Genomic DNA, 16,479 nt, shown 5'->3' on the forward strand with positions numbered 1-16,479 from the left:
ATGGGATTGTTAGTTTACCATTGTGCACAGTTGTCCAGAAAAGGATGCTCTCGCCATACGTAAACATAGAATGGGCTTCAAGGTCTGCTTGAACTTCTCGGAATTCTGAGCCATCCACAAGGACACTGTCAATGACATTGTGACCTACAAATAGGACAAAGTTTGTCATGTCAAGATAGTAATGTGACAAACCTGACTAGTGTTCAGTGTTGGCCGTTTATAGAGCCCAGAACACTTCAGCCACTGATGTTTGGAAAGTTAAACATTGAGAATAGTAGTATTTCCACCCTATTGCACTTCATTTGTCTAAATAGTAATTTTTTATTGGAAATGCAAATTGGTAGCACGAGCAAAGCAGAACGGTCACTTGACTCTTACCCAAATCGATCCAATAAAGCCGAGTGCCAGATTCTGCAAGGAGTAGACCTGTAGGGAGACGACATTTTTTCCACAGTACTTTTCGCTTTTGTCCATCCATATGGGAACATTCAATCCTTGGGCCACTTCTTTGGTCTTCTGATCCCCAGTCAGAGAAACACATGACACCAGTAGGTGGATGTAATGCAAGGGATGTTGCATGAAAGAGATTCTCTATCAGTACAAGCCTATAAGAGCCATTTGCAGATGCCACTTCAATTACATTAGGTATGCTGGTGATCCAATATAAATTACCACTCAACCAGTCTACTGTTAGAGATATAATGTCATTATTAACCTGGAGAATCATTTGACTAGAGGATACATTTGATCCTAGCATAAATTTTCCAATGACACCTTCATCTGAATCTGCAAAGTAGATTAGCTTCTCTTTCCAGATGTAATCTGCTGAAGACACTTGGTTGTTAATCAGTTGATGCATGTGGTGTTCTGGTAAAGCCTTTAATCCTGTATCTGACTGTAGATGCTTCAGATATACCTGGGGGGGGGGGGGGGGAGAAGGGGTTGTTGGGGTGCAGGGGAGGAAAATAAGAATGGTAGTTGGAACAGGGAAACAACTTCAGCTTAAGCAACTAGAATACAAGAACAAAGTATGAAAAGACAAAATGGGAAGTGCAGAAAAAAAAAGGTTGCATGAACATCAAAACACCACAAGATTGAGTACATAAATATAAATAAACATGAACTGTCTGACTTGAGTTCCAGAATTGAAATGAACATGGAAGTTGAGCTGCTTGTTACTGTCAAGTTTAGGATTTGTGCAATTTATCCTTATTTGAAGGCAATACAGTAGGCTAATCCTTCTCAAAAAGGAATCAAAAGATTATAGGATAAGGCAGAGAGAGGATCACAGGTCTATGATCCTATTGGACCTGCTCTGCCATTCAATAGGCTGAAAATTGCTACTTATGTCTCAAAACAAAATGCTACTAAGGTTGTTCTGTCTGATGACATTTGTCTCTGCCTTTTGGGAAAGCTCAGTTGTTTGTTCAACAAAAAAGCTGCTTTTGGACAGTTGCTTATTTTGTCAGAATCTCAATTCTATAACCCTCCCAAAATTTCTATAGCTCATTTTTCAATTCAGGAAAATCAAAAACAGTTAAATGGCTTTTCAGTGAGCACTACTAATAATAAATTTTAAAAGAGAGGATTAATAAGAATCAGTTAATGTTAAAACCACTGAATTCACAGCAAGATAAAAAGTTTGAGTACTGTGTTTGAGGGACAAGAATTCAAATAAAAATTGTTCTATTGTATTGCAGCCCATTTGAACAGCATTTTCCACAACAGCAAAGCACTTGGTAGTCAAGATGCTATAGGTTTTATCTTTAAGGTTTTACCTGGGTAAGGACAGTAGGAGATATCAAGAGGAGAAAAGGCTCATCAGTTGATTTCACACAGGTCACACCATCATCAGCAAGCAACATGTCCCGTGCACATCGGCAGCTCCCCTTCAATCCAGGGCCTAACAGACAGAAGTGCTTACAACCCATTTCCTCACATGGATTCAAAACCTGTGGTTGCAGAACCTCATGCATTATCTGGAGGTAGAAATAACATTGGCTTACTTTTGTTCAAAGTGTTACCTTCAGATTCAAGTTATTCTGCTTTGTTCACACTAGGAATCCAAAATCCCCTGGATTAGAGCAATAATTTAAATGCGGTTAATACTCAGCTGTTGAAATGCAGACCAATTGTAAAATAACTTCAAACTGATGCCTTCCTCCCTAATATGGTGGTGGGGAAGGAAAGAGCTCTCTATGGAATCCATTTGTTCCTTTCCCTGCTGGGAGGGATTGGCTAACTGGTTAGGCAAATGATAATTGCCTCCTCCAACTTTGCACTAGGTTATGAACATGTGACCTTTGTTCAAATTGAGCCATGTATTCACAGCCAATTAATGTTTCATTCTTCTAGCCCCATGTAACCCAATCTACAAAACTTCAACTTAAACTAGAAATCCTCCTGGAACAAATCTTCAGCCCAATAACTACACACTGGGTGTCTCCAGTCTGCTGCAACAGCTACATTCCATTACAACTTGTAAAGAGAAGCAAAGCAACTTGAATGACTAGGAATCAGATCCAGTATGGCAGATCATGAAGGTTATCCATCTTACCACGTTTGGTAATTTTGGCATTTTTCAAAACTTATTTACTCATTCTGCCACAACTAAATTACCTTTAATCCATACGGTTGAACATTGCGTTTCAAGAGGACAGTCCTGTTCTTTCCTAGTCTGTCAACTTTTTGAACAGTTCTCAATTCCACATCAGACCAGTAGATTTCATCCTCAAACACAGCTACAGCAAATGGTCTGCGAGTGTGCACAAGCTGAAACAGCTGATATAAAACATTGTTATTCAATTTCATGAATTAGTGACATTAGCATTTTAATAATTTAAATTTTGTACCTTCATATCAGTGCCATCCAAATTAGCCACACCAATACAATGCAGCTTGCCATCAGCCCATAGTAACTTCTTGCCAATCAGGTCAAGAGTCAAGCCAGCTGGCCAACCAAGTCCACTTTTAACAAGGAGTTTTCTGTTTGTCCCATCCATGCCTGCTCTCTCAATGTGTGGCTCACTTCCAATTTCAGCCCAGTACATTAACCTGCATGTACAACACAGAACATTAGAACATGACAGCATAGTACAGGCCCTTTGGCCCTCAATGTTGCACCAACCTGCAAAACCCATCTAAAGCCCATTTAACCTACAGTATTCAATATCATCCACATGTTTATCCAATGACTATTTAAATGCCCTTCATGTTGGTGAGTCCAGTACTGTTGCAGGCAGGACATTTCATGCCTTTACTACTCCAAGAACATCTGACATCTGTCCTATATCTATCACCCCTCAAGTTAAAGCTATGTCCCCTCATACTAGCCACCTCCATCTGAGGAAGACTCACTGTCCACCCTATCCAATCTTATGCCTCTATTAAGTCACCACAACCTTCTCTAATGAAAACAGCCTCAAGTCCCTCAGCTTTTCCTCATAAGACCTTCCCACTGTACCAGGCAACATGCTGGCAAATCTCCTCTGCACCCTTTTCAATGCTTCCATATCCTTCCTCCCTATATGGTGGCAACCAGAACTGTACGCAATACTCCAAGTGTGGCTGCACCAGAGTTTTGCACAGCTGCAACATGACCTCATGGCTCTGAAATTCAATCCCTCTACCAATAAAAGCTAACACCGTACAGCTCATCAACCTGGGTGCCAACTTTCAGGGATTATGCACATGGACACAGATCTCTCATCCACACTACCAAGCATCTTACCAGTAGATCTTACTCCTCTATTCCTGTTACTCCTTCCAAAGGTGAATCACCTTGTTTTTCCACATTAAACTCCATTTTCCACCTCAGCAACTTATGTCCTTCTGTAACATCCTTCCACAGTCCTTGTGTCATCTGCAAATTTACTCACCCATCCAGGTCACTTATAAAAATATGACCAACAGCAGTGGCCCCAAAACAGATCCTTGCAGTACACTTAAGTGAACTCCAGGATGAATATTTCCCAATTAACCAGTCTTCTTTCAGCTAGAAAATTTCTGATCCAAAGTGTTAAATCACCCTCTATCCCATGCCTTTGCATCTTCTGTAATAGCTTAGTGAGGAACCTTAAACACTTTACTGAAATCCATACACACCAACTGCTTTATCCTGATCCACCTCTTTGGTCACCTTCTCAAAAGAACTCAGTAAGGTTGAGGCATGACCTGCCCTTCAAAAAAAAACTGTTGACTAGCCCCAAATCAAATTATTCCTTTCTAAAATGATAAATCCTCTTATAATCCTTTCCAAAACTTTGCCGACAGAAGGCAGGCTCACTGGTATATAATTACCAGGGTTGTCTCTACCCCTTCTTGAAGGGGACAACATTTGCTATCCTCCAGTCTTCTAGTACTATTCTTGTAGACAAATGACAATAAAGATCAAAGCCAAAGCTCTGCAATTGCCTCCTTAGCCTCCCAGGAGAACTCTAGGATAAATTCCATCTGACCCAGGAGACTTGTTTTCATACTTCCCATAATTGCTGACACCTCCCTATGAACCTCAATCTCATCTAATCTAATAGCCTGTATCTCAGCATTCTCCTTGACTACATTGACTTTTCCCCATGTGAATATTGATGAAAAATATTCATTTAACACCTCAGACTTCATGTACAACTTCTTACTGTCCTTGAATCACCCCAATCTTAGAGATTCTTTTATTCCTGAAATACCTACAGAAAGCTTTAGTATTTTCCTTGATCCTACCTGCCAAAGACTGCTTGTGTCCCCTCCTAGCTCTCCTTTTGGGTCCTTCCTGGAGAACTCAACTTAAGTGCCCTAACTTGAACCTTCATGTCTCATCTTGATGCAAGTCTCCTTCCTCTTCACAAGGAGATTCAACTTTTAGTAAGCCACAGTTCCCTTGCTCAAACACTTTGTCTGCCAGGTACATACCTAGCAAGGAGACAGTAGCTGTTCCTGGAACAAGCTCCACCTTTCAATTTTGCCCATTCCCTGCAGTTTCCTTCTGTGTCCTGTGCATCCTAAATCTTGCCTAACTGCATGATAATTTCCTTTCCCCCAGCTATAACTCTTGCCCTACAGTATATACCTATTCCTTTCCATCATTAAAAGTAGATGATCAGATTTTTGCCCAGAATCTGTCAAACTATTCCATTGTGAACAGTTACATAAAAGGCAGAGTATAATTTATCTTCCAACTCCAGCTATAAGAGCAAACAATATGCAGGTACACAGACTGCATGTCTAATTTCACAATTTAATAGTCTCACCCATCAAGTGGCTGCAGAACCAACAAATGAGGTTGATCAATAGCTGTGTCAAATACAACTGTAATATCTTGAGGTTTACTCCATGTGCTGTTCAAATTGACTGCCAGAATACTACCAGCAACTCCATCAGTCCAATAAAGGTTGCGGCCCACCCAGTCCACAGCTATACAGTCAGACTGGATTCCTGCAGTATAAAAAAAACTACATTTTAACAGATTGACAGAGATTATAGTCCTGTGTCTTCACTGCTCAAAGGCTTATTTTCTGTTCCCAGAAGGATCTTTTGGATGATCCTCCAGTTTTGCTATCAAAATATTTCCAAAGAACCAGTTAAGATATATAACCAGAATAACATTCACCAGATGTGGCAAAGTTAAATCTGCTCAGGTCTGACTGTGGCATGCTACTCATGCTGTTCTAGGCAGTAATGATTGTAGGATCTCAGTTGACAAGTTTTCCCATGTAATTCATCAATCCACACATCAAATCTGATGTATTTAGAAATCAGGAAAGTTTCTTCATTCATCTACTTTCCCAATCAATTGGAATCTGCTTCTCACCTCTATCACTAAAGATAGACCTTCAATCTTAATCCTTAGGATTTGTTCAAAAATCATTTTCCAAATCTACCACTGAACATTTGCCTCTATTTAGACAAGATCCTTTACTAACCAGCAGTCCTCATTCTTGAACTTTAGTAACACAAGTTGCCAAACCAAGGTTTGCTCCATTTCATTTAGCCACTTATTCCCCAAGGAAAGCATCTTGATGTGGAGCAGGAGAAGATTGTGGCATCAAGTAGAAAATATTGGAGCACTTTTGGTTAGCATCTGTTGAGTTAACCAAGGCGGATAGAAAAGTCATTGGATTAAGTGTTGGCCTAGTTTGATTAAAATGACTTGTTCATCTCTAGCTGCCTGCATCTGGCATTGTGTTGATCTTTGGTACAAATATCAAGTTAAGACATCTCCAGATGTCTAGTGACATTAAATGCTTGACTATTCAATATTGAAGTAACAAGCCAGCCAAGAGAAAATTCATTTCCTAGGGCCAGAAAGGTTGTTCAGTGGTTCATGAACTCATAGTTAACCTTTTCAAATTTTAGTGCAAGTTTGGAGCTCTTGTTTAACGAATTTCTCCATGTAACAAATTTCAGACTCTAGAGTGGCTACCAGATTAGGTCATACAGCACTATTACTGCAAAAACCCCAGCTTTTAATTCTCTCCAGATGCTGACTTTTCTCCTCTAGTATTGTTTACTAGGAAATAAGCCTTTGCATAATGGAATCATGCAGACCAACTAGTAGAGCTATACACTGAAATTCTCTAGCTTGTTACACTAGTGGCACACCCCCTGCTGTGGTGTCCTGGCAGCTTGGGTGACAGGTTTAGGAGCTGCTGCTAGCAAACAGCATACTGTTTCTTGCCAATGAGAAAAACACAAGTTACATCAGTGACATACTTAAAATAACTCTGGATGCTGCCAAATATGGCAATGTTTTTAGAATTGGCATCTTGCTTTTGTCTAATTTGATTGGCTTGATTTGAGTAAGCTAGCTCAAATTTTATAAACTAACCTTTGATCAGTGTACCCTTATCTTGTTGATCTAGCTTCATCCACTTTATACTTTCAGAATTAGTGTCGACCCAAAAAACTACTCTCTCCTTCCAGTCATAGTCCATGGAGAAGATAGCATTTTTTGAAATAGCAGGAAGAACATTCTTTTTAGCACTATGCAATCCATACAGCATGAGATCATGGTGAATGGAGACAAGTAGAACTGGCTCAGCACCTGCATTCAAAATAGAAAAAAAATCAAGACAAAAAAAATTCAGAAAGTTACTGCAAATAATGTTCCAAACCACAAACTTTTCTACTGGAATGATCAGAATGAGGTTCTGCCATCAAATGACAGCATTAAAGTCATAAACTTTGTATAAAGCAGCCAAAGGGTATAGCATGGGAATTAAAAGCATGTGATTCTAACATTTTCCCACAAGTCTGCATAACATTTGGCACAAGTACCTCCAGTAAAATAGCAATGTTAACTTGCCAGCCTGTTCAGTGCATGCAAAATCATGGTTTAACTAGCATAGTTGTCCTGCATTGTTGATTAGAACAGTAGCAAGGTGATCAACTCACTGGCAGGAATATGGCAACCAAATTTCAAAAGACTAAGCAATAGAGTATTAGTTTATTTTCCCCACCTGCACTTAGTGTAACTGATAGCCACGATCTGGCCACATACTTAAAATTTAAAGGCATGGACTGGGATCAGACCCGATGACACTTGCCATTGCAGCCTAAATGTACTTATGAAGTCAACCTGAAATGCATAAAAGTAGTGGGAAAAGCAGTGAATTAATAGCATGGATCTGGTAGACTGGCAAGTAATGGATACTGGACTAAAAGACAACTTGTTTAGAAGTAGAAATGCAGTAGATGGCATCTTGTTTTTAAAGGGGGTGATTTTTAAATACCTTTGGTTTGACCAAAAACTATAGTTGGCTTTTAAATTGGGTTAAAGCCATCTTCAATTTCTGCAGAGTTATCTGCTTCAGGTGTAAACCCAAGGAATTTGTTTGCTGGTCAAGTTTGAGTATGAACACAGGAAACAAACCTACACAAATCCTTTGTTCAAAGGGTCACAAGAGAAAAACAAGTTACATCAGTGATCTCTCTCATCCCCATAACCCTGATCCCCTTATCAAGGGCCTGTCTTACAGACAATGCCTTGGCCTCCACAGCCTTGTGGCAAAAAAGCTCCAGATTCTCTATTCTAGCTGAATAAATTCCTAATCTGTTTTAAAGGATTGTTGTGGAAGCCTGAGGTTGTGTCCTCAAGTTCTAGTTTTTCCTACTAGTTGAAACATCCTCTCCACTCTATCCAGGCCTCAGTATCCTGCATGTTTCAGTAAGAACCCCCCCAAACCCTGCAACTCCTCCTAAACTCAGAGGCCAAGTCTTCAACTGTTCGTACAAGCTCTTAATTCTAGGGATCATTGAGAGCCTCCTCTGGACCCTTTTGAAGGCCAGCACATCCATCCTTTCATTATGGGGCCCCAAAACTGTTCAATACTCCAAATGGGGTCTGACCAGAGCCTTATACAGCCTTGGAATAACATCCCTGCTCTTGTATTCTAGCCCTCAACATGAATGAGAACATTGCATTTGCCTTCCTAACTGCTGACTGAACCTGCACAATCTTAACATCTTGAATGACGACTCCCAGGTTCCTTTGTGTTTGATTTCCTAAGCATCTTCCCCATTTAGAAAATAGTCATGCCTCCTTTTCTCCTTCAAGTGCATAACCTCACTTTTCCACATTTGTATGGTGGAAAGATTTCTGAATACAAAAGTGGTAAAGATTAGTGGGAACCTAGAGGATTGGGAAATCTTTAAATGTCAGCAGAAAGCCACAAAAGAAAGCTATAAAAGAAAAGATGGATTATGTGTAAACTGGCTTAGAATATAACAGTGTCTACAAATATATAAAACAAGAGTGGCTAAAGTAAACTTGGTCCTTCAGAGGGGGAGGAGAAATGTAATAACTGGAAATAAGAAAAAATGGCTGAGGTATTGAACAGGTATTTTGTGTCAATCTTCAGTGGAAGACAAATAACATGCCAAAAATTGATGACAGGAAGGCTATAGCAGGTCAGGACCTAGAAACCATCACCACAATAGGTAGTGTTGGGCAAGTTAATGGGGCTAAAAAAGGTAGACAAGTCTCCTGGTCCTGATGAACTGCATCCTAGGGTACTAAAATGGCAGGAGAAATAGCCAATGCACTAGTGGTAATTTACCAAAATTCACTGGCTCTGGTTCCTACAGATTGGAAAACAGCAAGTGTGACACCACTGTTTAAAAACTTAGAAGGCAGGTAACTATAGGCCTGTTAGCTTAACTCCTGTTGTAGGAAAAATGCTTGAATCCATCAAGGAAGAAAGTGAAATGTGGATCTAAATTGTCCCATTGGTAAGATGCAGCATGGGTTCATGAAGGGAAGGTCATATATAGAATAGAACATAGAACGTTACAGTGCAGAACAGGCCCTTCAGCCCACGATGTTGTGCTGACCAGTTAAAAAACAATGACCCTCTAACCTAAACCAAACCCTTTCCATCCATAAACCACAGATCTCTTAAAACGCCCCCAAACTAGGTGCATCCACAACTGCAGCAGGCAGGGCATTCCAATCCCTCACCACCCTCTGGGTAATTATGTTTGATTAATTTGTTGGAATTTTGAGAACATTAGTTGACAATGGGGGGACCTATGGATGTTGTGTATTTGGATCTCCAGGAGGCATTTGGCAAGGTGCAGCACCAAAGACTGCTACACAAAATAAAAAAGTGCAGTGTTACAGGTGGTGTATTAGCGTGGATAGATATTGGTTAACTAACAGAAAGAATGGGAGTAAATGGATATTTTTCTGGTTGGCGATTAGAGACTAGTGGTGTGCCTCAGGGATCAGTGTTGGGACTGCAATTGTTTGATTTACTAGGACAATGGAGCTGGAGACCAAGCATAGTGTCAAAATTTGCAGATGACACTATGATGGGTGGCAGAGCAAAGTGTGCAGAGGACACAAAGTCTGCAAAGGGATGAGTGGGTGAGGGTCTGGCAGATGGAGTACAATGTTGGTAAATGAGAGATCATTTTGGTAGGAACAACAGCAAAATGGATTTTTAAAAAATGGTTAGCAATTGCAGCATGCTACTGTGCAGAGGGAATCTCAAGGAGTTGGTTTGCAAGTGTAAATAGTAATTGAGGCAGCAAATGGAGTTTTGCCCTTCATTGCTAGGGGGATGGAGTTGGAAAACAGCAAGGGTATGTTGCAGTTGTACAAGATGCTGGTGAGGCCACACCTGGAAGGCCATGTACAGTTTTGGTTTCCTCAAGGATATACTGGCACTGGAGGGGGTGCAGAGGGGATTCACTAGGTTGATTCTGGAGTTGAGCATTAGCTTAAGAGACTGATTAGACTGGGGTTATACTCATTGGAATTAAGAATGAGGGGAGATATTATAGAAACATACAAGATTATGAAGGGAATAGCAGGCAAGTTCTTTCCACTGGCAGGTGAAAGAAGAACTGGGGGCATAACCTCAAAAGGGAGAGCAGATTTAGGACTGAGTTGAGGAGGAACATCTTGACAAAAGGGTTGTGAATCTATGGAATTCCCTGCCCAGTGAAGCAATTGAGACTACCTCATTGAATGTTTAAGGCAGAAGATAGATATGTTTTTGAACAGTAAAAATGAATTAAGAGTTATGATGAGCAGGCAGGTAAGTGGAGCTGAGTCCACAAAAATATTAGGTCATGATCTTATTTAAATGGTGGAACAAATTCAAGGGGCCAGATGGCCCATTCCTGCTCCTAGTTCTTATGTTCTAGGATGCAAAATTGGTTTACTTTGGTCCTACCAGGAGCACATGCTTTAGTATCCATGAGGGGTTCTTGTTACTAGAGAGTCTTTGGTTTTTTGCTTTCTAGCAAAAGCTTTAGATTGAAGTCTAGGCTGTTCCTACCTGTCACTTTACAGCTGTGTCCATCATTGTGAAGCAGAAAACCAGAGTGACAACTGCAGTGGTATGTTCCATTCACATTAAGACAGGTTTGACTGCATGGTCTGGTTGCTAGTTCTTTACATTCATTAATATCAACACACGTTGACAAATCAGTCAAAAGCTTAAAGCCATTCCCACAGCCACATTTCTGCAAAAAAAAGTTCAATCTTATTCTAGTTATAGATCAACAAGATCCATGTAGCATTGTTTCAAGTTGCCCATTGCTTTCCTTGGGAAGTGCTAAACAGCTGCCCAAGTGTCAGAAGAGTTAGACAAAATTTGCTTTAGCATGTCCAGCTGCAAGATACACATCCCCTTCTCCAAAAAGGTATTCTTTGAAGGAAGATGCAGGGAAGTCCAATTTAAAGTTTGAGATAGGGATAATAGATGCAAAGCTTGGTGTTGGGAAATGCTGGGGTTGGCAAACAAAAATGCATCTTATTGCCATTCCACACTATCAACTCATCTCAATCGGTTGACAGAACTGGCAAATGAGCTTGTGGTTTTTGAAATTTAGCAAAATGATATAACTAATAATCAAGCCAAATTCAGGTTGGGCTGACCATTTACCAAAAGGACACTGAAGGAGTGAGAAGCTCTCCCCAGGATCTTTGCAGCACAAAAAAGGAGGGGAATCTTGATCAAGATTCCATTATCTTATCTTATTTGGACACATTGGCTTCAGCAGTCATTAGTTCTCCACAAGGTAGAACACCCAATATTAAAATTCAGGCTATTTTGCATTGCCCTATACACTGAAAAAATTTTTGGATTTTGTTGCTCTTCAAAATACTTACAGGTCCATGTGGTGTCTTGTAACATATGTGGGTACAGTTTTTGCATTCTTGAGCACCACATTTACCACCCTCATCTGAGCCATCTGCACAGTCATTCTCCTCATTACAGACCAAGCTCATGTTGATGCAGTCCAATGTGGCACATTGGAATTCAGAGCTTCTGCATGGTCTTGGTTGACCTGTTAAGGGGCAGGAATTTTTTTTTTTAAAACAAACAATTCCTGTACACTATACAACTGTAAACTATGAGACAGATCTTGATGGGAAACTCACAATTAATCTCATCACTGCCATCTTCACAGTCTCTCTGACCATCACAATGCCAGAAATCTGGAATACATTGAGTGTTGTCTCCACATGGCCACTGAAATTCTCTGCATTTCACTGAAGATTTGCAATTCTGAGGGGGGGGGGGGGGGAAGGAATAGTGAATCAGCCCATAATACAATTCCAAAAAAATGTCAATACTCAAAACAAATTTAAATCCTGCAGTGCAGGAGTCTGCACCAACCAAAATGCAATTCAAATTTCAGTTGGTCATTTGTTGACTTCAGCAGTTGTATGACTTGGAGTGTAGTGTTGCAATTTTTAATTTTAACACAGTGAAGCAAGAATACTATTGGCATTTATGGTTTAGGAATACTGATCAGGCATCTTTCTAGTAAGCTTCTGCAAGAGTTGCTCCTTGGCACCTCCAGGTATCAAATTTGCTGCTGACATGGTGCAGCATGAGCACCAACTCCACAAGCACTTCAGGGCTAGTGGAAATTTCTGCCCCAAGTCAGCTAACATTGCTGAGTTGCACGGCTCAGCTTCACATTAGCTGACTTCAGTTGCTCATCTGTCTGATGAAGGCAAATTCTATTTTGAACACCAACGTGACTCAAAATTAATCACTTACATGGAAAGCAAGTCAAATTATGCACAAGACATCCATGGACTATGTTTACCTGTTCATCCATCCCATCTTCACAGTCCAAATCGTCATCACACCACCACTCCTTTACAATGCACTCCTTAGTAACAGGGCACATCACTTCATCAGGCTTGCATAGAACTTGCTTAGGTTTTGGACAGTTGTGCTCATCGGAGTGATCCCGGCAGTCGTATTTCAAGTCACAGCGGAAAGCTAAGGATATACATTGGCCATCATCACAGCTGAAGTCATCCTTGCCACATCCTACAAAAGGAAGTTTTAAATGAACTAGTTCCTGCAGTAAAGCAGCATGTCAATAGGTGACATTTACTGAACACCAATAATATCAAGTTTGACTGATAATTGATCTAGCAAATAAGTAACCTGTGGTCTATGATTACTGACTAGCTAGCAGTGTACATCCCCCATGATGGAGTTCAGTTGGAGACATCTGGAAAAAAGTTAGCTTGTATCCAAGTCACTATGAAACTATGAGCCCATCCAGGAGAAAGCCTACTATTTGGGCTGTTTTCCCAAGAGACGTCGGCTGAGGGGGGAATCTAATAGAGGTTTATAAGATTATGAAGGGGATAGATAGAGTAAATGGTGGTAAGCTTTTTCCGCTATTAGAAATGGATAGAACGAGGGGTCATGGGCTTAGGGTGAGGGGGGCTAGGTATAAGACAAATATTAGAGGGCAGTTTTTCCACACAAAGGGTAGTGGGGGTGTGGAATGCACTGCCGAGTAAGGTGGTGGAAGCAGGCACGCTAGGGTTGTTTAAGAGTCACTTAGACAGCCACATGAGTGGGCTACATATTAGGGGGATATAGCAGGCCTTACTAAACATTGTAGGCTTGGGATTACGTTTTTGCCTCAGGGATGTTACAGTCTTTGCCTGTTTAATAATGAATTTTTTGTCTCCACAGGCATTTAAGTCCAGCAAGGGGCATGCATGCGGCAGGTTGTAGTGGGCTGCTCTTGGACGTTGCTTCGGGAATTGCCTATTGCTTCATGTCGTTAGTGTGCTTAAACTGGACCATCGAGGGCAACATGACAGCTCAGAGACTCTGTTGCTGTGCGGACACATGGATTTGGGCCTGTGTCTGTGGGAGTTTGCACGTTCTCCCCATGGTTGTGTGGGTTTCCTCCGGGTACTCCGGTTTCCTCCCACATCCCAAAGGTGTGCTTTTAGGCTGATTGATTGGGTAACAAATTGTCCCTATATTGGACCTCCCTGATCCTCGCACATTAGGTGTAGACTAAAATCATGAATAGGTCACTGAGACAGTGGGACAGCGGCGTGGGCTTGTTGGGCCGAAGGGCCTGTTTCCCGTGCTGTGTTGTTCTTTATTTACTGAATTAGCAGATCAACTTCAAGATTAGACAACTATGCTACAACTAGTGAAACACAAGCAATGGGAAACCATGCATGTACATAGTATTTAGGGAAAAAAAGGGTGGGGGAGGGGAAAAAAGAGAAAAGTGGTGTCTGGTAGGCTATGCAGGGAGCTACAGAGTAACCAGCCAAAAAATATTCACTGATTAATGCTTACAGCTTAAACTAATAACTGATCTGCAGATTAAAAGTCACTACAGTCAAAACTGCTTTCTTTACATTTAAGAAATAAAGTGAGAAGGTTCAACTTTCAGTTAAGTTATCATAAATGGGCAAGGTATAAACAGTGTCAGCTATATTTAGTGGTTAACCATTAACCAGGGAGCCAGTGAAAACAGCTTCTCTGCTGCCAGACTTTTGAACAGTCCCATCACCCTATTTGTAACTGCAACACTATGCTCTTTCCCTATGTACTCCATGAATGTGTCTGTACAATGCAAACAAATACTTTTATCCCAATACATAGATTCATTCAATACTTATGGGATCTGTACGAAACAGGGGATTTGTTCATTTCTATGTTAGCAATGTATGCTAAGTTTAGTTTATGATTAACTAATTCCATAGCAGCAGGTATGCCAACATTTTAAACTTTGAGGAAGTGTCTCCTTCTTCCAGTGAAAAGTTCTTTTGTCCAAAGTTAAACAGTTAGAGGTCATAGGTATAGGGTTGGAGGTGTTATATTTAAGCCCGAGATGCAGAGGAACTACTTCTTGCAAAAGGGTGGTGAATTTGTGGAACTTGCTGCCCTGAAGCATGGAGGAATCTGAATAATGGTTTCAATGGGTTAAAAGGGATATGGGGAACAGGGAGAAAAATCAGCCATGATCCGACAGAATGCTCCCTTTTGGAGACATAGGAACAAAGATAAAACCACAACTTCAAAACAGGGTTAATACAAACTAGGCACTGTCAAGAAAAACTAGATTAGGAAAGCTAAAAGCACAACTCCATTACTAATTGAGATATTAAATGCCAAATACAAACATCTTAAGCTAATAGTTGAGACTAGGGACCAACTTCCTAAATTTAAAGAGTGGACAACCACCTTGATCAAATGGAGCCCAAGCCTCATTTGAACCCTAGTTTCCAATTTTCAATCAAAGCAGCAACTGGATTGTAGGGGGAACCCCAATGAAATAGGGCATCCTTGGTGATGCCATGGCCTTGTGCTTGCAAGTAGATTAGGCTATTTTCCCCTCCTTGTAGTTTTGCTTTTCCTGGCATCATGAAACAATATTTGTTGTGGCACAGGATTCAAATATTTGCATAATACATATCCACTATAGTTTAGCAGGAATTATAACTCCTGCCAAAGCTAGGGGAGTCAAATTGGCATGAATATAGGTTCCTTGGCATAGGTCAGAAAAACCACATACTTCCTGCTTTAGTATGAGCAAGAGTTCATGTGCCCTTGAACAAAATCTACATCCAACAGCTACAGATGAAAGCTTGTTGGAATGCATTAACTGCAGTGCTTAACTTTTAAGCTTGAATGAGCCCAATTCAAAAAAAGGATGGCTCCATGTACATGCACTTGAGACAAACTACATTTCTTTATTTGCTTAAATACTTTTAAAACTAGAAAAAAGTACAACTGGCTCATCTTACCACATCCAAATTCATCAGTTTTATCAGTACAATCATCACTGCCATCACATATCCAATCAGAAGGGATACATCTCTGGCGATCATCACACCAGAAACCACAAGCATCTGTCACTTCAATACAGTCCATTTCATCAGATCCATCTGGACAATGCCCAATACCATCACAGCGTAACTCCTTCTGAACACATCTGGTCCCAGTTAAACATTGAAATGCATCTGAAGGAAAAAATGAAAAATTTGATAAATATGGAATAGGGATGATGGATTGGAAAAATGGAATTAGATGCTCAGCTATTGGCAGAACATCTCTTTACCAATACTTTCCAATTGCCCTTCCCTTCAGTATTTTGCAGACAACAGCAAGAAAAACAAACTAGTATTGTAAGGTGCTTTCAAACAATTAGATACCTGGTTCATCACATTCTTCTGAACATCCAATCTCATCAGACCCATCAGGACAGTCTTGGTCACCATCACATTTGTATTCAAGGCTGACACATTCAGTTCCATCTTCACAAAGAAAGGTGGTACGGTCACACTGCAATGTTGAACCAGAGTCCTGCTGAATGTCCTGTGTGTCTACAGAACAAACAACAATGTCATGCTGCACCTCATCATCCAGGCAGTTGCACCTGGGTGTTATTTTTTTTTATATAGAAAAATGCACTAATCTGATGGTTACAGCAAGTTATGCAAAGAGCATAAAGTACTGTCAATATTTCAACCACAAATTGAGGTTAACATGGTGCACCAGCCCTTTGAATGGACAACTAGCATCTAAAGTCCTCAGCTGCTGAATTCAAAACAGGCAAGGGCCCATTAGTCAGAACATCTACAGCAAGGGCTTCATTTCCCCACTCCTATTTAAGGATCTCCATGTTCAGGAGATTCAGAATGTTCCACGTTCAAACAGAATACTCCAACTTTATCTTGCACGAGAC

At 40.6% G+C, this 16,479-nt stretch overlaps 1 protein-coding gene across 1 annotated transcript in view; it reads right to left on the reverse strand.

The window, feature by feature from the left end:
• Positions 1–16,479, reverse strand: part of LOC145343369 (low-density lipoprotein receptor-related protein 1B-like) — a 49,888-nt gene that overhangs the window by 6,044 nt on the left and 27,365 nt on the right. The window contains exons 3-14 of the mRNA XM_080189585.1: positions 15,947–16,117; positions 12,565–12,825; positions 11,888–12,014; positions 11,615–11,793; positions 10,779–10,965; positions 6,821–7,036; positions 5,244–5,427; positions 2,853–3,054; positions 2,620–2,781; positions 1,779–1,979; positions 379–916; positions 19–144 (exon numbers count right to left, since the gene is read on the reverse strand). Coding sequence (XP_080045711.1) covers positions 19–144; positions 379–916; positions 1,779–1,979; positions 2,620–2,781; positions 2,853–3,054; positions 5,244–5,427; positions 6,821–7,036; positions 10,779–10,965; positions 11,615–11,793; positions 11,888–12,014; positions 12,565–12,825; positions 15,947–16,117 — 2,554 coding nt within the window. The remainder of the gene's footprint in view (positions 1–18; positions 145–378; positions 917–1,778; positions 1,980–2,619; positions 2,782–2,852; positions 3,055–5,243; positions 5,428–6,820; positions 7,037–10,778; positions 10,966–11,614; positions 11,794–11,887; positions 12,015–12,564; positions 12,826–15,946; positions 16,118–16,479) is intronic.

The sequence above is a fragment of the Carcharhinus amblyrhynchos genome, chromosome 5, assembly GCF_965287045.1.
Source record: "Carcharhinus amblyrhynchos chromosome 5, sCarAmb.v2.hapA, whole genome shotgun sequence".
Taxonomy (NCBI): Eukaryota; Metazoa; Chordata; class Chondrichthyes; order Carcharhiniformes; family Carcharhinidae; genus Carcharhinus; species Carcharhinus amblyrhynchos.